Consider the following 21,543-nt stretch of genomic DNA (forward strand, 5'->3'; position numbering starts at 1 on the left):
CACCTCACAAGTTCAAGTGATTCTCCTGCCTCAGCCTCCCAAGTAGCTAGGATTACAGGTGCCCGCCACTGCGCCCGGCTAATTTTTGTATATTTAGTAGAGATGGGGTTTCACCATGCTGGCCAGACTGGTCTCGAACTCCTGACCTCAGGTGATCCACCTGCCTCGGCCTCCCAAGATCCCACAGCATTATATGTTGCCCCCAACCATACTCTCAACCGCTTTCCAGCCTCTCCATCTCCTCTTTCTCCCACCTTCCAGTTCACCTGGCAGCAGGCTGTGCACATCAGAGACACTAGTGACAACCATCACATGCCTGTAGTGAGAACACACTGAGCCACCTCCTCACACATGTTACCACGTTCATGCTGATCCTCCCAATGGCCCTACAAAGGTGGGTACTCTTCTTACAGATGGAAAAACCAGGGCCTAAATTAATTTTTTTAAGTGGACCAAATTATAGAAGCAGAGGGAGATAGAGCCCAGATTTGAAGCCGGGTCTATATGGCTCTGAAGTTCACCAGGCCATCCTGCCTCTCTCGGCCCCTTCGAAACAAACAGTAATTGACTGGCCGAGCTTCCTAGATTGCCTGTACCTTCTCAAAATAAGGCAAAGCTCACCAGGCAGGTAAGGGTTGAAATGACTCCTCTTTTCTGAACCCTCCAGAGACCAGTCTGCAGAGGTCGGTACTGAGTGTGCCAGCCCACGTTGATCATAAACTCCACCTGTTGCTTGCTGTGCAACCTTGGGCAATGGACTCTTCGAGTCTTTATTTCCACGTCTATAAAATGGGGATTTAAAAAATTCTATTTATTTTAAAGACAAAGTGAAATAACGCAGGTAAAGATCTCAGCTTAGTGCCTGGTGTCCAGCGAGCAACAGAAAACAGGATGATTGTTTCTGTGCCCCCAGCCAGTCCATCTAGGGTTGCAATGTGTGCTGAAAATTCCCTTTCTGGGGAACCGCCTGCCTGGACCTTAAGAGGGAGGGCCCCTGGCCTCCCGGGCTGCCCTCCCATTTAATCCCATCTCTCCCTGAGGTTAATCTCCTCGTTCATACGTGTATTTCATTTCATACAGTCATCTCTGCATGGTCTCGTTAACCAGAAACATGCAGCATATAAACGTGGATTTATGATGGGGTCTGGCTCCTACATCCTGTTTCAGGGGCAACACTGGGCTCTCGCCCACCAGCTGGGAAACACTGATGGAAGGTGGCGCAGTGGAGGGCACCCCAGCCCCCCAGGCAGGGGGCCACACAACAGCCCACACAGCCGTCAGATGAAAGTGGCCTCCCGTACGTCAGGAACCTGACAGTGGGCACAACCTGGGGCCCGGCCCCTCACTCAGGGTATGGTACAGAGCACCCACATCTGCCCAGATCTGTTTGCTGTTTCGGGTGGAAAGGAAGAAGCGGGTAAGATTGGCACCCCACTCTCTTTCCTTCTTTCCACTTTCATTTGAAGAAAAAGCACTATAAAGTAGAAACTAATATTTTTTTACAACCCCTTAACAGCTTGTCCTCTGTGCTGACAAACTGTAAATAAATGTCAGTTCCTTGTTATACATGTGGTTTATTTTAAACACGAGCAGAGGAAACTGAGTCTGTTATTGAAAACTGATTTGTGTATGTATGACGTGTGCGTGTGTGTGCTTCCATCTGGTTCTGAACACACAGATCACCCATCCATCTCTCTTTTTACACTTTGCTCTTCTTCCTCATACTTTTTTTGTGGTAAAAAAAAAAGAAAAAGAAAAAAAAATGCACAGCAGGCCAGGCGCTGTGACTCACGCCTGTAATCCCAGCACTTTGGGAGGCTGAGGCAGGCGGATCACGAGGTCAGGTGATCAAGACCATCCTGGCTAACACGGTCTCTACTAAAAATACAAAAACTTAGCAGGGCGTGGTGGCGGGCACCTGTAGTCCCAGCTATTCAGGAGGCTGAGGCGGGAGAATGGCAAGAACCTGCGAGGCGGAGCTTGCAGTAAGCAGAGATAGGGCCACTGCACTCCAGCCTGGGCGACAGAGCGAGACTCCGTCTCAAAAAAAAAAAAAAAAAAAAACCCAAGCCTTCCACAGAAACAAATTGTAATGTCTGGTTCCAAACACTTTTTCATTCCACATAGACATCCTGGGGTAGGGGCAAGCACAATACTTCATGGCTTAAGGAGTTTGTATTTTTAATGTCTGATTTGGGAGGGGGACATTTCACTGGCACAGATGTGCTCCCAACTTGGCCCTATCACCCACCCACCATGGGGAGCTTGCACGTGGAGAAGGCCTTTGGAGGACCCCAGGCAGCTCCTGATCTGGCAGCTGGTCCCACCAAGGCAGGCCTTCCCTAACCCAAACCTGCCTTCCATCCCAAGACAACCCCAAAACCTTCACTAAGCATGCCGACCATCCCAGGGGCTGTGACAGGGTCTACCTGGGCACAGGCTCCTGAGCAGTGACTCAGCCTCTCCACCGTCCCTGCCCCGGGGCTGGCAGGGACCTCCCCTCCCTAAGCAGCGTTACTCAGGAAATCACACATTTGGTGTGCTAGTAACAATTTTTCTTTCTTGTTTTTTCTTTTGTAGGGACAAAATCTTGCTCTGTCACCAAGGCTGGAGTGCAGTGGCTCCATCATAGCTAAGTGCAGCCTTACCCTCCTGGGCTCAAATCATCCTCCCGCCTCAGCCTCCAGCTACTCAGCTGGAACTACAGATGTGCACTACCACACGTACCTAATTTTTTAATTTTTTGTAGGGACAGGGTTTCATGATGTTGTCCAGGCTAGTCTTGAACTCCTGGCCTCAAGCAGCCCTCCTGCCTTGGCCCCTGGAAGCACTGGGATTACAGGTGTGAGCCATCATGCCCGGCCCAATTTTTCTAATAGACAATAAAATAAACACAGGAAGTAACATGTTCCTAACAGACAAAGGAATAAATATATATAAGTGAGAAGAAAAGAGAACCATTCACCTATCAGCCACCTGAATCCCACAAGCCTCCGGTGCAATGTCCCATTTTGGGGACGGTGGGCATGGGAAGTGCTGGGCACCTCTGATAAAGAAGTGCACGTCAGTTGTCCTAAATGGATCTCCGGGAACCCACCCAGCCCACTGGAGTTGAGCAAGGGCTGAGTGTCGCATGCCAAGGGCGGTGCTGGGCAGAGGACAGTGGGAGGGGTGGGGGACATGCTGGCTGCACACTCTGGCAAGCAGTGAAGCACTCCCCCAGCCCGTGGCTCATCCACCCCCAACGGCCGTTAGCAGAGGAGTGGAGAGGGTTGGAAATCATGACAAGTTCGACTACTTCCCAAGTGTGCCTGACCACCTGCCCCCAGGGCCCAGGGACTCGGGCTGTGCATTCCCTACGCACACCAGACAGGGCCAGAGAGACCCACCAGGCCGCGGGAAGGCTCAGGGGAAGCTGAGCCAGAAGGCATGGCCTCAGATAGGTTCAGCGATAGGAAGGGATACCACTGAGGGCCAGAGCCCCTGGCAGGAGGTATGTCCCTGAGCAGCGGGCACACTGAGCCCTTCCTGCCCCAACCACATCTGTCTCATCCCACAGCCCTGCACGGCCCCACACTTGCCAGATGTGGCCACCCGTAGGGACCAAGTTCATTTTCTGCGTGTCCTGTGATAATACTTGGTTATGTTTATTTAACTTTCTGCTTCGAATGACGGAGAGATGGGCCAGGAAAATCAGTTTGGCTCCCTTCAATCAAAACATAGCGGCCCACACATCATGCGAGGACACCCACACAGAGAAGCTCACCCACACAGAGAAGCTCTCCCACACCATCAGAAAAAGCACATCTGGTCCACGGCTGGCAGGGGCCGGCCCTGGGGGCCCTTGGAAAAGCTGCCTGGTGCAAAGCGGCATAGGCTGCAGCGGTCCCATGCTCTGTGTGTCGCCCACAGCGCCATGCTTCAGTGGGCGGCAACAGGTTCAATCTCCCCACCCAGGCAGAGAGGCCTCAGAGAAGCCTTGTGTTCCACCACACACAAGCCGGTGCAGCCTGTGTGTAGTGGAACCAAAATGTACACCCAGGTCCTGCTGGCCCCGGAACCCCCAAGAAGGCGAGAGGGGGACTTTGGGGAAAAGGAGCATCTGAGAGGAAGGTCCCAGAGGCTCCGCTCTGCACCTGGGAGCACAGATGTGGCTGCCTCCTCCTCCCCTAGCAGACCACACGCTGGCTCCCAGAGGGGAGAGGTGGGGATCCCCAGATGGGTTAGCACAGCTGGAAAAGGCATTCCTGCTCCCACTTCTGATGGCCTCCAAAGTGCTTCCACCAAGCCCTGAGGCATCTGAAGCCTGCTCCTGAGACCGGAGACAAAGACACCAGGGGCTGGAGGGTCCCCCCGGGAGCTCTTAGCAGGACACCAGGGGAAGCCTTCTGAACAGCATAAGCGTGAGAGCTCACCCGGCTGTCAGGACCCAGGCCCCCAGCCTGCATCCACCCATCTTCTCCTCCCACTCCCAGCTCCTTCCCTCGAGGACAGGGCACCCATGAGTCAAAGCTCTGCCCATGCCCCATCTCCTGCTGACAGCACCCCTTCCCCACTGCTTGGCCTAGAGATATGCACACGGAAGGCTTGGTCCACCCTTGGGAAGACAAACACAGGGAGAGGCCCCAGAGGTCCAGGGTGGTCTGGGGTCAGGGAGGCTGGGGGAGTCCTGGCACCTGGAGATAATCTAGAAGAAAGAACACGTTCCCAGGCTCACAGACTCCTCGCCCCAAAGAGGACAGCCAGAGAAGGGCCTCTGCCAGCTCCTCTGCCCCCGGCCCTGACACACACCCTTCCTACTTCCTGATGCTCCAAGCCATGCACCCACCTGCGCCCTTCCAGACAAACACCTTCCTGTCTCAGGACCTCTGCTACTGCTGCTCTCATTACCCAAAACACCCCCTCCACGTTGGAGGCCCCCACCTGACCTCCGCTATCCAAGAGGCCTTCCCAGATCCCTGGATAAACAGACGCCTCCTCCTCTGGTCCCCATAATCCTCTCTGAGGGCCTGGCTCAGTTGAGACCCCTGGGCACATCAGGGTCCCCTATGCTGTGAGCTCCCTGAGGGAGAGCCCCATCGTGTTCCTCCTCCTTGCCCCTCACGCCCAGCTCAGGGCCTCGTCTCTGCAGGCAACTGCCATAAGTTGGTTAAAATGAATTCATGACAAGCCCTTTGCGTTGTTACTTTTTTTAATCTTCCAGATTGTAGGACAAATAAATAAATACAGGTGAGTACTCAGGGAAAAATAAAACTACCGGTAATGCCCCTCTCGGAAATGCCGTGGGTATTTGAGGGCAGTCGGCCCTACCAGACACTTTCCGTGCATTTACACTTTCTCTCCTTTTACAGAAGTGGGGCCTGGGACATGTCTGAGTGGTCTTGAGGCCCTCGGGGTGTGCAAGGCAGCGCTGAGAGTCCGGCCACAAGAAGTTCACGGGCCCACGAGGACGTGGCCAAGGAGGGGCATCAGGGTAATGGGGGGTCTTGAAACCACATCTTAGGAGGGGAAGTGAAGGAACTGACGCTGTTCAGCCCAGAGGGGCAGGCTCAGGGGGCCCTCAGAGCTGTCTTCAGGCATCTGAAGGGCTGTCACAGCGAAGACAGACTGCGCTGGCTGTGTGGCCTCAAGGGGTCAAACCGGGACCAACCAGTGGAAGGCACTACAGAAAGATTGCAAGAAGCAGCAGATGGGACGCTATCAGCAGAGGCAATGAGGGGTCTGCTTGGGGGTAGTGAGGCTCCCGGCACGGGAGGGGACCAAGCAGCGGTAGAGAGACCCCCAAGCAAGTCAAGGCTCAGCCAGGAGAGGAGTTAGAGTTGGCTTTGATGGGATCTCAAATGATCACAGGGGAAATAAGTAGGTACCAGAAATAAATACTGGAGGTGGAGGAGACAATGGCATCACTCTACCCCCAGCCCAGCCCACGCTGCCACCCAGAGTGTGCTTAGCAGGGTCCCATCTTCTGGTTTCTCCAGGGAGACCAGAGATCTGAATGTTTATAGGAATCACTCCAGTTTTTAGATAAGCTGACCAAACTTCTCGCAGGCCAAATACAACCACTGCAGGCACTGCAGGCTGCAGATCCCCTGGTCGGACAAGGAGCTAACAGGGCAAACGAGGCTACTGAAAGAAAAGGGAGCCATTTCAGGGCCCGGAGGAGCAGTCATCCCCACGGCACCGGAATGGGTTAAAGTCTGAGTTGGCTCTCTGCTGCTCCAGGAGTACAGCTGGCCTCCTACCCCCACCCCCGCCCCTGGAGGCCCTGTCAGCTGCCCAGGCCCCGCCTGACCGCCCGCCTCAGCCACCCAGCCTGGAACCCCAGATCTGGGAACAGGGCAGCTGTCCTGAGGCTGGCTAGCCACCGCCAGCCAGAAAGAGATTCCGTTCCCCATGCCCCGCTGAGAGCCATTTGCTCATCTGGGATGGATGCCACAGGGGCAGAGAAGCAAGCTCTGTCCCGCTCTCCTCTCCCCTTCCTCCTGCCCCTGGGCCTGTGACAGGGAGCAGACCTCTGGTGCCACCACAATCAAAACTCCGCTGAGCACCGGCGACTAGGCGGGGTGCTCCACACACAAAGCACTCCTGTCATCTTCCTAGTGATCCTGCGGAGAGTCATCAACCATCCCCATTGCACAGGCAAGAAAACCTATACTCAGAGAGGTTAAGACACTCACTCACAGTCACACAGCCAGCAAGTGGCAGAGCTGGGATTCAAATCCAGACCTATGCAATTTAAAATCCCACACCAAGCCACTGGGCTAGAGGGTCCTGGCTCCCCCATGTCCACATTCCCCATCCACCTGGTTGTTTTCTAGAAACTACAGGCACCTGCTGCCTGACTGGCTGTGAGAGGGGAGAGAAAGGACATAGCCAAGGCTACTGATAAAGACTGGGATAAGGAGGCTGGGCGTGGTGGCTCATGCCTGTAATCCCAGCATTCCAGGAGGCCAAAGTGGGTGGATCACTGGAGCCCAGGAGTTCAAGACCAGCCCAGGCAACGTGATGAGCGCATCTCTACAAAAAATACAAATTTAGCCAGGTGTGGTAGCATGTGCTACTCAGGAAGCTGAGGTGGGAGGATCTCCTGAGCCTGTGAGTTCTAGGTTGCAGTGAGCTGTGATTGTGCCACCACACTCCAGCCTGGGCAACAGAGTGAGATCCCATCTCAGAAAACCTAAGTAAATGAATAAGTGAAGTCCTGAAGCAGTACTGAAGTAGCTGATTGGGAATCGTTTCTCATAGTCTGGAAAGTGAGAAAGGGTGAGGGGCTGTATACTGTACTTCCATTTGTGTGGGGGAGGGAGAGAAATACACACATTTTCATGTGTCTGAGCATATGTAAATTGCTGTGGAACCAGACACAAGAAACTAGGACCAGCAGTGGCCTCCAGGGAGGACAGTGGGTGGCTGAAGGAGTTTCTAATTTTGCTCCTTGTGCATTCATTAGCAATTCCTGTGTTTAAAAGTGTGTGTGTGCTCTACTTAAACCCCCTGCCACACCACCAGGGGCACCCACCCTTGCCTTGGGGTACTGCATTTTTGCCTTCCCACCTTGGTCCACTCCCCTAGTTCTAGCCCTACTAGGCGGTGGGGCTTTGGGGAAGTTCTTGCTGCTCTCTCTGAACTCCCAATTCCCTGTGTGTGTGAATGACATTAGACTGGACTTCCCCCAAATCCCCACTCACCCTGGTGCCCTACAGGTCTGCCCTGGTGACTCCAACCCCACAGCCCAGAGCTAGCCTAACAGGCAATGGCGCACTTCACCGCCAGCCCACCCTGTGCCCCGACTCCAGGTACCCGGAGCCTTCTGAGGTGGCAGGACAGGCCACCAGGAGAGCGGTGACAGCCAAGCAGACACATCTGTCCTCCAGGTATCCACTGCCCCAGCCTCGGATAACAGCAGCACCCCGATCGCACCCTGAGGAACCACCCCTAACCCTAACCTCAATGGACTGCCAGTCAAAATGCCCTGCCCTCCCCTGGGCCATGGCCCAGGCTCATGCTTAGATCTGCCCAGGGATCGATCCTCAAGCAGAGCCACACAGGAGACACGGGAGGTGACGAACTCCCGCTCCGTGGCAGTTCCCGGAAGAGAACATCCATTACCTCTCACTCCTGCATCTCCAGAGCTGCCCCAAGGCCTCCATCTCTCCATGCATTCATACTGTTGGCTCCCCCTTGGCCTCCTGTTCAAGTCTCTTTTGGCTTAAGTTGTCCAGAGTTGGCTTCTGTCACCTGTACCACCGAACCCTGCTGGACAGGAAACCAGCACAGTGGCCGAGACAGCAGCTGAGACCATGGGGACGGTCCTGCCATTGCAGCTGACTCAGAAACCACTCAGGAAAGGCCAAAAGCTCTTTGGGCAGGAGTCAGGAGTCCACACCCGCCCCCCAACTCTATAAATGCCTTGGAAAATTGGGAGGCCCCAGGTGGGCTCCTGCAGAAGAAGCTGGAGAAAGAAAACAAACAGCTCCTTCCTCAAGGACATTAGCAGGATTTGCTGAACTCCCACTTCTTCCTCCTGGAAGGCCCAGAGGACGCAGGAAGTGACAGCTCCAGGGAAGGCATGAGGTCAAAGGCTGTGGACTGCCAGGGTCTGAGAGCCAGGCCCTGAGGAGCCCGGGCTTCAGAGACAGAAGGCCCTGGGTCAAGGTCGCAAGTCCAGCCCTCAGCAGCTGGGGGACCCCAGACGGGGCCTGTAACACTGAACCTTTTCAGGCATCACCTGTAAAATGGACATGATTCATCTGCCTTCCCGTGGGCTGTGGGGGCTGGGGAGATGACATCCCCGACATGTCCTGTGCCCAGGATAGACCGCACCTACCCTTTCCAACACTGGGGCAGGATCGGAGGACAAGCAGGACAGGCGTGGGTTGTGCTTTCTCAGGTGGGCAACGGAGGCTCAGATACTTGTTCCTGAGAAGTACAAAATTACTCCAATCCTCCAAGGTCCTCCTGAACAACCCAATCAATTGGCTTGCCTATAAGATTTGATCCAGAAAAGTTTTGCAAGTCACTATTGTCAAAAAAAAAAAAAAAAAAATTAACCCAAAATGAGTTTACAGCTCGACAGGCCTAGCACCCCATTTCTCTACCTCACTCGAACCCAGGAGCATGACCCAAAACAAGGCTCTGATAGGAGTGAGCCTGGCATGTGAGCAGGCAGCCAGGAGGAGGTGACATCCCCCACCTCGGGAGTGTGGATGACCAGCGAGACGGAGGCGACAGGAGGCAGTCGGGTCTCTTCCGAAGCAGCCCTGGAGCACTGGCCCTCTCGACTCTGCAGCAGGCATCTCTCCTGACCTCCTCTTTCCCACATGTGTGTCCCAGAATGCCACCTCCCAAGCCACCTCAGGGAGGGCAGCCTGCTGGTTGGGGCCTCAGGGTCTGAGATGAAACCAACCAGGCTCACAGCGGGGCTCGGCCACTCATTGGCTGTGGGACTTTCGGCAAATTACTCAGACTCTGAGAACTTGAGTTTTTTAATCAGTAAAATGGGTCAAAGAGGGCCTACCTTAGTGGGAGAATAGGCTGCTCAGTAAATTTGGCCATTCTTATTAATAACACTATTATTATCCCTTTCCTGCCCTGATACCCCCAGCCACTCCACCAAAACGAACCAAAAAAAGCAGCCCCCTAGGCAGCAGCTGCACAAAGATCTTGATACAGGGTCAGGACAGGAAGTTATCTGGGAGTTCCCTAACTTTCCATGAGAAATCTAAGGCAAAGACCTAATTTACAAGGGAAGTGGGGGGCCCGGCACCTGCTTCTGCTTCATCAGGCACAGTGGGAAACTGCCAACTCAGTCTAGTGCCCCACTGGACAGATGGGGAAGCTGAGGCACAGGGAGGTGGTATGACGGGCGCCAAGTCATACAGCAAACAGGAGGCAGGGCTGGTGCAGGAGATCCAGGCAGACTCTGGCAGGGCAGCACTGCCCAGCTGTTTTAACCCTTGGAGTACTGACAACTTCGAGGCTTCCAGGGTCAGCCAGGTAACATTAAAGGCTGAGGAGGGCTTGATGCATACAACAGGGAGTCATAGGTACAAGGAACAGAGCACGCGGGCGTGGGTATAAGCAGACAGCACCGGCCCATCCTCACTGTACGGGAACCGGATCTCCTGATTGCTCTGAAGAACAGCTAGAAATCTGGATTTTTGTGCAACTTTCCTGAATTTTAAGTGTTACGTTCTAATTCCAAACAAAAAAAAAAATTATTTTTTTGAGACAAAGGCTCACTCTGTTGCCCAGGCTGGAGTGCAGTGATGCAATCTCATCTCACCGCAAACTTCACCTCCTAGGCTCAGGCGATTCTCCTACCTCAGCCTCCTGGGTAGCTGGAATTACAGGCGCCCACCACTACGCAGGGCTAATTTTTGTATTTTTAGTAGAGGCAGGATTTCACCATGTTGGCCAGGCTAGTCTTGAACTCCTGGGCTCTAGCGATCAACCAGCCTTGGCTTCCCAAAGTGCTGGGATTGCAGGTGTGAGCCACTGTGCCCAGCCAAAAACAAACTTTAATCCTGAGCAGCCAAAAAAACAAAATGATCCTGACACTGGATGCACTCCTTGGGTTCCTAGACTGCAACCCTCCCCCAGGATTTCAATGTAGGTCCTGAGTATTTTTGTTTGTTTGTTTTGGCATTGAGCTAAAACGACATGAGAGGTGCTTGGAAAGTATTTTTCCCTATAAAGCAATGTCTTGCTCAGGTGACTGAAATTCCACCATTAGCTACTAATTCCTTTGGGTCAAACAGTGCTCTCCTTGGATATTCTTTTAAAAAGAAGATTCAGGCAGGATGCAGTGGTTCATGCCTGTAATACCAACATTTCGGAAGACCGAGGAAGGACGACTGCCTGAGTCCAGGAGTTGCCAGCCTAGGCAACATAGCGAGGCCCCATCTCTACTAAAAATTTAAAAATTAGCCAGGCATGGTGGCATGCACCTGTAGTGCCAGCTACTGGGGAGGCTGAGGTGGGAGGATTGCTTGAGCCTGGGAGGTTGAGGCTGCAGTGAGCTATAATCATGCCACTGCACTCCAGCCTAGGTGACAGAGTGAGACCCTGTCTCAAAAAAAAAAAAGGAAGATTCCAAAGCGTTCATTGTAAATGTCTTAGTCTAAAGGAGAGGCCCAAGCAATGCTTCAGTCCTGGAAAAACAAAGTAGGAATAATAACAATAAGAGTAGCAATAACTAACCTATACTGAGCAATCAGTATGCTCAAGGCACTATCCCAAGTACTGAGGACGCAGTTGACTGCAAAGGCTTTTGAGAGGGTGAAGAAAAGCATGTGTCTATTTTAAATAAGAAGCTGCTAATATCTCCCCAAAATACCACCCCCAAGACTGAGATCAGACACTTGGTGTCTTTCCAGCAGAGAAGCATCGCCACATTTGCCATCTCGAAATAAGTCTGGCGTCTTCCACGGACAAAACTTTTGGCTGCCAAAGAGCTGGGGCACGCCTGAGGCTCTGGCCACCTGATGTCCTGGAGGGAGGGCCTTGCACAGAGTCCTAGCGCTGGAGAGGGGAGAGCAGGGGGAGGCAGGGGAAAGTTTACCTCGACACTTTTCCCTAAAATGCTGATCCTAGGTCTAGACAACAGAAAAGATGCTGCTAAAATTACTATGAAGTCTTTCCCCAAAAGGCATTTGGTTACGTCTGATTTTAACTTGCGCTTGCAGAAGTCCACTCTCTGGGCCCATCCTGGGCTTCCAGATGAGGGTCTGGAAAGGGCCCCTGAGATTATAAACCCAATAAAAGAGACGCAGAGGCCTGGGGAGGACTTTCCAGGAAGGAAATGCAGAACAGCAACAGGAACACAGGTCCCATCAGACCAGGGTGCAGGTCACAGAGCCACAGAGACAGCCTGATACTGCCTTAGCCTGACTGAGGACAGCTGGGGAGAGCGGTGCTGGGCAGGAGGTACTCAGGCAGAGCTGAGACCCTGAAGATAGGAGAAGTAGGGACAGCACAGTTACAGAACAAAGAAAATTAAGTAAGAAACAAGACCACCATGTCACTTATCCCAGCGTTCGTGTTGTGCACGTGTGCTTTGTCCATGCAGTTTGAGTCCGTCCATCTTTGGACCCTACTAGATAAGTGCGTGGCAAGGTGTGGTTAGCTCCATTTTATCAATGAAGAGAATACGAGGCCCAGAGAGGTTAAGACACCATTTCAAGATCGCACAGCTGCAGCACCAGGCCTCCTACCTGCCAGTTCACAAATGCTCCATCTCTTCGCTCCAACATTCTGACCTTTTTTGAGTTCATCAGCTGTGCCAAGCCCTCCCCATGCTGGGCATGGTGAGGTGTGTTCCACCACCACCAAAGCCCCATCCGCTGCCAGGCCTGCCATGGTCACCTCGCTACTCGTATCTCAGTCACAGCTCACCAGTCCTTTTTCTCAGAAGGCTTCTGTGCAGTTGAAATCTAATTCCCCTACTCCTTGATGCACCGCCCCCCAAAATGGATCACATGATAGCATCACACCCACACCTACCTTTCCTAGAGCAAGGCCATATAAAAATCACTTGGAGGGATTGCTGAAACTCAGATGCCTGGGCTTCCACAGAGATTCTGACTCAGCAAAGCCTGGGTGGGGCCTGGGGATCTGCACTGCCACCAAGTTCCCAGGTGAGGCTGACTCCATGCTGTCCAATACAGTCACTACTACCCTCATGTGAGTATTTAAATAAAAATTAACCAAAAGTAAAACAAACCGGGCATGGTGGTGCATACCTGTAGTCCCAGCTACTCGGGAGGCTGAGGCAGTAGGATCGCTGGAGCCCAGGAGTTCAAGTCTATAGTGAGCTGTGACTGCACCTGTGTATAACCACTGCACTCCAGCCTGGGCAACACAGAGAGATTCCATGTCGAAAAATAAAAAAAGCTGGGTGCAGTGGCTCTCACCTGTAATCCCAGCTACTCTGGAGCCTGATGTGGAAGGATCCCTTGAGGCTAAGAGTTCAAGACCTACCTGGGCAATATAGCGAGATCCCAGCTCTTACTGAGTGTTATGGTGAATGCCTGTAGTCCCAGCTACTCCAGAGACGGAGTTGAGAGGATCACTTGAGCCCAGGAGTTCAAAACTACAATAAGCTGTAACCATGCCACTGTACTTCAGCTTGGGCAACAGGGCAAGACCCTGTCTCTAAAAATAATAATAATAATTAATAAATAAATATTGTTAAAATAAATATTTTTAATTTTTTTTAATTAAATCAAATTAAAAATGGCAGTTCCTCAGTCCCACTAGCCAGGTTTCAAATGCTCAAAACCCACATGTGGCTAGTGGCTACCATATTGGACAGTACAGATATAGAACATTTCCATTATTGCCACAGAGGTCTATTGGACAGCACTGATCTAGACTCTGGAGCACACATTACTGTTAGTAATCATAGGCTCATCAACGAGCATCTTTTTTTTTTGAGACAGAATCTCGCTCCGTTGCCCAGGCTGGAGTGCAGTGATGCGATCTCGGCTCACTGCAACCTCCGCCTCCTAGGTTCAAGCGATTCTCCCTGCCTCAGCCTCCCGAGTAGCTAGGATTACAGGCACCCGCCACCTCGTCTGGCTAATTTTTGTATTTTTAGTAGAGACAGTGTTTCACCATGTTGGCCGGGCTGATCTCAAACTCCTGACCTCAGGTGATCCACCAGCCTTGGCCTCCCAAATCGCTGGATTACAGGCATGAGCCACTGCGCCTGGCCCATCCATGAGTAGCTAATTACAGATGGTCCCTAACTTAAAATGGTTAGACGTGCAATGGTGCGACCTCACAATTGTATGAAAGCAATACACATTTAGTAGAAACTGTACTTCAGTACAGTACTCATTCAATTACATGAGATATTCTTCCCTTTATTGTAAAATAGGCTTTGTGTTATATGAGTTCGCCCAACTGTAGGCTAATGTAAGTGTTCCAAGGATGTTAAGATAAGCTGGCTAAGCCCTGATGTTTGTAGGTTAGGAGTATTATTAAAGGTATATTTGTTGAATAGGTGGATGGATGGATGGATGGATGAATGGATGCATGGATGGATGATGGATGGATGGATGGATGGATGGATGGATGGATGGATGATGGATGGATGAACGGATGAACGGATGGACGGATGGATGGATGGACAGACGGATGGACAGATGGATGGAAGGATGGACAGTGAGCTGAATGGCAAGAACTCCAAAAGGGGCAGAGACTCCCAGTGACCTAACTCCTCTTGAAGGCAGACCCCCTACCTCCCTTGATTGTCCTGCTAGAGCATGAACCCTCTGCTTAATCCCATAGCCCCTGCCCCAAAATATGAGCAGCAGAGGAATGTCCACTAGGCCCTGGATAACCATGTCCTGCTTAACCAAGAGGAAGCTCTGTTGGAAAAGAAAGTCAATTCTAAAATGCCTTTACTATTTTGAGTTCTTGGATACTTAGCAAACAAGAGCTGACAATCTGACTTTAATAGCTCCAGTTCTGAGTGTCTTAAAGACATTTCTTTCCAACTAAGTAACCCAAATAAATTTAGCCACTTTTTTTTAATAAGGAGAAATAATTAAAGAACAGATGGTGTTGCTTACTTTGAAATTTTTGCTCTAAAATAGATTTTGTGTGCACCTTGGTTGGAGTTCAACTCTCCCCCTCCCCCTTGCATTCGTGTGTCAGGAAAGGAGATCAGTTCACTAATTACCTGGCTGTCTTTTCCCTACAAGATCCCAATTTAAGAATCTCGTTTCATTCTAAGAAAATTAATTCAAAATGCCAAATAATTTAAAAATGTATTAAGATTCCCCTTAGACCAGAAAGCAAAAAGGAGCTTTCATTTGTCTGTTAAAAATCACCTTGGGTAGTAGATTGAAGTTTAGCTCTTAAGACTTGATCCCCACAATTGGGCTTTTGGCAAAAGCTATTGGTTCCATATGTCCACAAAATGTTTCATTTAAAATATATGTGCTTTTAAATTGGTCTCTGACCATTTCTATGCCACAGTCTCTAGCCGCTCCACGCATTTTCCCAACCCTTGGAGCCTTGTTCGCCTCGGAAGCTAGACTCTTTTATTTGCATTGGAGGTAACCTATTTCCAGCATGCCAAAACCTGTTCACTTTCAAAGCCATTTTTGGAGATTTTATAGCCTGAAATGGAATAAAATTTAAATTTAATAAAATTTGAGACGTGAACAAGAAAAAAAAGAAAAACAGAACGAGTTTAAAAGCCAGCTACCCAGACACGGAGGAAAATATTCTGAGAAAACCCCACAGGGCGATGGGGCGGGGGCAGGGGCGGGGGGCGGTGGGGAGTCAGACCATGGTTAGCCTGCCAAATGTCATCTGGGGCTGGCTTTAGAAGAGAACCAGAGCTGGGGATGCAATGCAATTATTTAAATCCAGAAAGAAAAATGTTTGCTCCCAAATTTGGCAGCAGATGATTGCCTCTGATTCTTCCCGTTTCCAACTGATTCCATGCAAGCTTAAGTGGAGGAAGCTTCAGGCCCAAGAATGCGCAGGACGAGGATCCCACACCTGGACTCGAGGCGTGGTTTGCAAAGTGAAAAGTCCTGCTCTGTGATCAGGTGAACCGAGGGTCTCACTCTAAGGCCTTCAGGGGTGACAAAGCACATTTTTCTTTAAACCACAGGTTGTAACAAGAAGGGATTTCTCTCTTCCTTTGTTTCTCTCTGTCTCTGCCTTTGTCCCTGGCTGGCAGCCCCCTCCTCTGCCCCTGCCGCTCTCTTTTTCCCTCCTCCTGGCTCCCGGGTGTGCAAAGGCCAAGCCTGGCTGTCACTCAGGCTCTTCTGTGGGCCCAGGGAAGGAGGCCACACGGGGCTCCCCAGGCCTCAGGGTATTTATTACCATCCCCGACAGCCCAGTCCCTCTGCAGCCTCCAAGGCTGTGCTCAAAGGCCGTGAGGTCTGCTGTGCACACCCATGAAAGGGACTCAGGGGGGTGTATTCAATGCCTCCAGTTGGGTTTTCCTCCTTCCCCCAGAGATGGTTCAATCACTTCCACATTTCCTGTCCTACGAGGGGAAAGAGCTAGGAAAACCGAAGACGAGTAAGAAGAAACACTCCAGCAGTCCCTGGTTGGCTATTGAATTGGTGAATTCCAATAGCACGTGGGCAGGATCTCCTGATACAGGAGACCGTGGGAGTATCTGGGTTGAAAGGACTACCCGTTTGTCTAAGTCACCCCTGCAGGAATTTTTTTTTTAAACGGAGTCTCTCTCTGTTGCCCAGGCTGGAGTGCAGTGGCGTGATCTCAGCTTGCTGTGACCGCCGCCTCCTGGGTTCAAGCGATTCTCATACCTCAGCCTCCTGAGTAGCTGGGATTACAGGTGCCCGCCACCACACCCAGCTAATTTTTGTGTTTTTAGTAGAGACAGGGATTCACCATGTGGCCAGGCTGGTCTCGAACTCCTGACCTCAGGCGATCCAACTGCCTCGGCCTCCCACAGTGTTGGGATTACAGGTGTGAGCCACCACGTCCGGTCCCCTACAGGAATTTTTAAATGCAAGTTAGATGGGGTCAAGATGACGTTGCTCCTTCATCCTCCCCCGGCAAGGCTCCTAGCTGAGTCAGAAGGGATGAGACCCACATTGTCAGAGAGAACTAAGCTCTAGTTCGAGCTCCTTCTGTCTGCCTACTTCCCTTGCCCCACCCCTCAGCCCAAGGCCTCCCCTGCTCACCCCTCTTCTTATGCATCCATGTCTTTCTTCTTTTACAGGGTAAAATCCATCCTTCTCCAGGAAGTTTTCCTGGGGGAATAAATACAGAATTTCTTATTGCAGGCTAGTAAGCATGTGCAATCTCCTGATGAAATACTACTTGTATGCCCATTTGACAGATGAGCAAACTGAGGCTCAGACTACTTAAATGACTTACCCAGGTAGTCAGCTACACAGCCAGGATTTAACTGTTTTTCCAGATACACAAGTGAATTTTCAAAGCCTCTGGATGGCCGACCCCCTGCCTTGAGCAAGGCCCTTCCCTGGGGTGTGGCCCAGAGGTCAGGATAGGAGGCCCTAAGGCATCCCCACTTTCTCATCAGACCACCCTGGTGACTAATGACTCTGGGCAAAGCAGAGAGGCCCAAGTGGGGGACAAGGCCTGTGATCGACCTTGAACTTAAGAAGCTCCAAGCTCTCACCAGCGTTGCTAATGGGCCAGGAGTAACCTGAGCCAGCCCTTGGATGGAAACTCAAGCCATTATGCCTGGCTGGCCTGCCGGCCGGCTGGCATCACTACCTGGACAGCAGCCTCACTTCTCCATTTCACGGGGCTTCTGTTCAGAGCAACCTTTTCTCTTGCAACAACAAAGCAGCTCCCATTTATCAAGCACTGACTAAGTGCCAGACACTCTGCTAAGCACTTTACACACATTATCTTGTTTAATCTTCACAGCTGTGCAGAAAAAAATGAGTGTTAATGCTGCATCACAGGCGAGGAAACTGAGGCTCAGAGAGGATAAGGAAATTGCCCAAGGGCTCATGGATAGCTGGTAAGTTCAAAGCTGGTGTCTGAACAGGCCTGTGTTCCTAACCAGATCCTATGCTGCCCTTGGAAGGAGATTCTTGCTTGAGATAATGGGTAATTTGTTTTAACATTTTTTCAAAATGCTCTGCAACATTCTGAAGGGGAAAGAAAAAAGTTGTAACTTGTTAACTTGTTGGGGGGGAAAAGGAGGAGAAGGGGGCAGAGGAGACAGTGAGAGGAAGGTTGAGTAATCTGTAAAGTTATCATGATATCTGGTGGGAAAACACACACACACACACACACGCACACACGTACACGCACCAACAGGCTTCATCTGCCATGTATCTGGGATTTTGTTTTAAAGGGACCGGGCACAGTGACTGACACCTGTAATCCCAGCACTTTGGGAGACAGAGGTAGGAGGATCACTTGAGCTCAGGAGTCTGAGACCAGCTTGGGCAAATAGTGAGACCTCTCTACAAAAAAATAAAAATTTGGTACACACCTGTAGTCCCAAGCTGCTCAGGAGGCTGTGAGAAGATTGCTTGAGCCCAGAAAGTGGAGGTTACAGTGAGCCATATAATGCCACGGCACTCCAGCCTCGATGACAGAGTGATAATGTCTCAACAACAACAAAAAATTGTTTTTAATTCAAAAGGGTAATTTTTCTCATCTAGGGCTTAGATTATTAGTGTCAAAACTGGGGGGGAAGTCCCAAAATAAATTATTCCCTGTCATGCTTCTAAGCTACCCAAGAGACTACTGAGCCCACAGCCAGGCATTGCATCCCCAGCCAGACACTGCACACGCCTCCTCAGAGTCCTCCCAGCAGTCCCAAAAGCAGAGATTAGAGCCCCCGTCACAGGTAGGGACCCTGAGCCTCACAGAGAGTAAGGTACAGGCCCATGGTTCCTCAGTTGACAAGGGACAGAGCCAGGTTTTGAACCCAGGTCAGCCTGCTTCCAAAGCACTTCCACCCTGCTTCCAACTTCCCATCATGCCAGTCCCAAGTTGGGGGTGGGGGAGGTGTGCTGTTGCTAAGTGGTCTTGAGCCAGGAGAGAGAGCTACAGAGGTGCTACACAGAGCCCGAGTGGCAGGAGAGTGGCACTCAAATCCTCAGCTCTGGCCGGATTTCAGGAAGGCAGGAGCACTGGGTGGGGAGCCAGGAGACCTGGGTACCACCAGAGCTCCAAGATAAACTTGGGCGAGTCGCTTCCCATCTCCAAGCCTTTCTAAGCCTCAGATGCCGTTTTCCTGCAGAACAGGAGCTTTTCTGGGTCTCTCTCCCAGAAGGAAACCTGACCCCTTCCTTTCCCTTCCTGGACCCCACCTCTCCACCAAATGCCATGCTGCCTAGAAAACAAAAAGATTCCACGGTGTCCCGTAAGCAGAGGCCCTGAGAATCCAGTGGGCGGGCACCTCCACACACTAGCAGCTGCCCTCCTCTCTGATGCAAAAGAAACTCGTGGGCTGGTTTTTAAGACTCGAAATAAAGTTTAAATATTACGTGGAAATTACTAAACAAATCAAATCACTGTTAAGTAGATGTCACGGCTTCCTCTAGACAATACATTTAATGAAGATTATTGTCCTCCTGGTTATAGTTTTAGATTTGCATTTTATTATCACAGAACCACTTATGCATTACTCCAGGATTTTCATTAGGTAAATAAATTTTTATGTGGATTTCATTATATTCCCTTGGCTGAAATCCTGATCACTTAACAGCAAGAATGCTGCTCCGACATCCTGTGTGTCAATCAGGATGTAACTGTTTCCTTTGGTTGTTGAAAATTACTTTTTAAAAAACCTAGTGTTGATGGCAAAAGGAAGAGAGACAGGGTCAGAACTCTGGGTAGATTTTGTGTCCAGTTCTTTTGCTGAAACACACACATACCCTAAAAGAAATTTTCTATTTAAAAATAACACGTGTAATTTTACATACATGGGATATATAAGCTCCCGCTCGCTCTTTCTCTCCATACATATATATGAAATATACTTCTTTTTTCCGGGTGTCACTTTGGCCACTCAGATGTAAACTGACACAATGGCACTGGATCTAACAGGACTGAGGTCCAGGCCAGTACCAGAGAAATAAAGTTGAAAGAAACAAGCTTGGAAGAAGCAGGAAGGAAAGCAGTGGGGGAGACATTCCTGGAAACGCAGCCATCAGCAAGAAAAAAAAAAAATCTTTTCTAAGAAGTCTAATATGAAGCAATTAAGCTAATTGGAATCTAGATTGTAGTGGGTGCCTCCGGAAACTTGAGACCAGGGGACTCTCTTGCTGGAAAATCACACCTCAATATCAATGAGTAAGGGAGAGAATGAATGAAGCGGTCAGAAACAGACCATAACATCCAGACCTAATCCATCCAGCCCCCTAAGACATAGGCGGTTCCAGGCCCTTTCCTATGGACCAACAAGGTTTCAGAAGAATTTACTAATAAAATAATTTCTTGCTTATTGAAAAGGGCTGGCCAGGTGTGGTGGCTCACGCTTGTAATCCCAGTACTTTTGGAGGCCAAGACAGGTGGATCTCTTGAGCCCAGGAGTTCAAGACCAGCCTAGGCAACATAGTGAAACCTCCATCTCTACAAAAAATACAAAAATTAGCCAGGCATGGTGTCATGCACCTGTAGTCCCAGCTCCTCAAGAGGCTGAGGCCAGAGGACTGCTTGAGTCTGGGAGGTCGAGGTTTCAGGGAGCAGAGATTGCACTACTGCACTCCAGCCTGAGTGAAAGAGCAAAACCCTGTCTCAAAAAATAAAAAAGAAAGGGCTGTAACATGCCAGGGATGGGCTTTGATGTGCATTATTACACCCCTCTTTGGTCAATCCAGCCCAGAGGACACAAAGAGAACCTTCCAAGATGCCTTTCTTAAGAGCAAATGAGAGAGGCAAAGCTCTCAATATGGCCGGGGCACACAGCAGCAGGGGCTACCCAATAAGCGGTGAAGGGGAATGGGGAACAAGTCAGGCTGGATGGCTTCATGGCATCTTCAACCTTAACTCCTGCCCAGAACCAAGACTCTGATGTTGAGGTCCCAGTCCCTAATCACCTGTGTGATTTGGGGAAGGTCATTACCCTCCCTGACCCTGTTTCTTGCCTATGATAATAATAATAACAGCACCAACCTCACAGAGTTGCTGTGAGAATCGAAAGAACTGAATAGGTACTGCTTATGTCTAGTGCCTGGGACGCAGGAAGGAATCAATACATGTTCACCATTACAGGGAATGTTTTCTACACAAAACCATCAGCCTGAATGTGAGTCACTTTCCGACAGTTTTTTCCAACTGTTGATGACTTACCAAAACTACCTGGACTCCAATGCCAAGTTCTTTAAGGATGCAATAAAACCTCCTTAATCTTCGATCCCAAAATTAGTCACCTGTGATACTCAAGTAGAGATTTGACTAAGCATTTCTCTCTGACCTTTGAAAAGGCCAATGGGGAAGAAAGCAAAGGGAGACGACAAAATGAGGATGCCTGAAAGGAGGGTCCCCAAGTGCAACAATGGTCCTCTTCAGGGGGACGTTCCGGAGGGTTTGATTTTCTTCTCTATAGTTTTGTGTAGTATTCTTATCTGCTGCAATTGAGCAAGTATTGCAACATTTTAAGGATTTTACCATTCTGTGAAGGAAAGGATATTAAAAAATATAATTGCCAAGCAGCTCAGAAACATCTTCCACATTTAATAAAAGAGATACATCTCCCGGCCCAGGTCAGCCATCTGACCTCATCACCCCACTTCTCCCGATCACCTGCTCACTCCAGCCTCCAGCCACAGACCAGGCCCCCACCTCATCCCTCCTCAAACACGCCAGACAGTCTTCACCAGTTCCCCCACCCCTCATCCTTCCTTGTCTTCCTGAGCCCTTGTCTCTAACAAACTGTATACATTTCACTTCCTTGTCTGGTTACCAACAACAAGAAGCAGAACATCAGCTCCAGGAGGGCAGGGGTTTGGATGTTTCCCACTCCGGCAGCAAGAACCCTACCTAGTCTGGGACATGACAGACGCTCAGTAATACTTGATTGGATGGATGAATGAATGAATGAATGAATGA

At 50.5% G+C, this 21,543-nt stretch overlaps 1 protein-coding gene across 1 annotated transcript in view; it reads right to left on the reverse strand.

Moving 5' to 3' along the window:
* The window catches only part of ZNF423 (zinc finger protein 423), a 350,099-nt gene extending 329,066 nt beyond the window's left edge, over nt 1-21,033 (reverse strand). The window contains exons 1-2 of the mRNA XM_011989143.1: nt 20,785-21,033; nt 16,683-16,751 (exon numbers count right to left, since the gene is read on the reverse strand). Coding sequence (XP_011844533.1) covers nt 16,683-16,698 — 16 coding nt within the window. The 5' untranslated portion in view covers nt 16,699-16,751; nt 20,785-21,033. The remainder of the gene's footprint in view (nt 1-16,682; nt 16,752-20,784) is intronic.
* Nucleotides 21,034-21,543: the final 510 nt, after the last annotated feature.

Source organism: Mandrillus leucophaeus, unplaced genomic scaffold (assembly GCF_000951045.1).
Source record: "Mandrillus leucophaeus isolate KB7577 unplaced genomic scaffold, Mleu.le_1.0 Scaffold348, whole genome shotgun sequence".
In the NCBI taxonomy this organism is placed as follows: Eukaryota; Metazoa; Chordata; class Mammalia; order Primates; family Cercopithecidae; genus Mandrillus; species Mandrillus leucophaeus.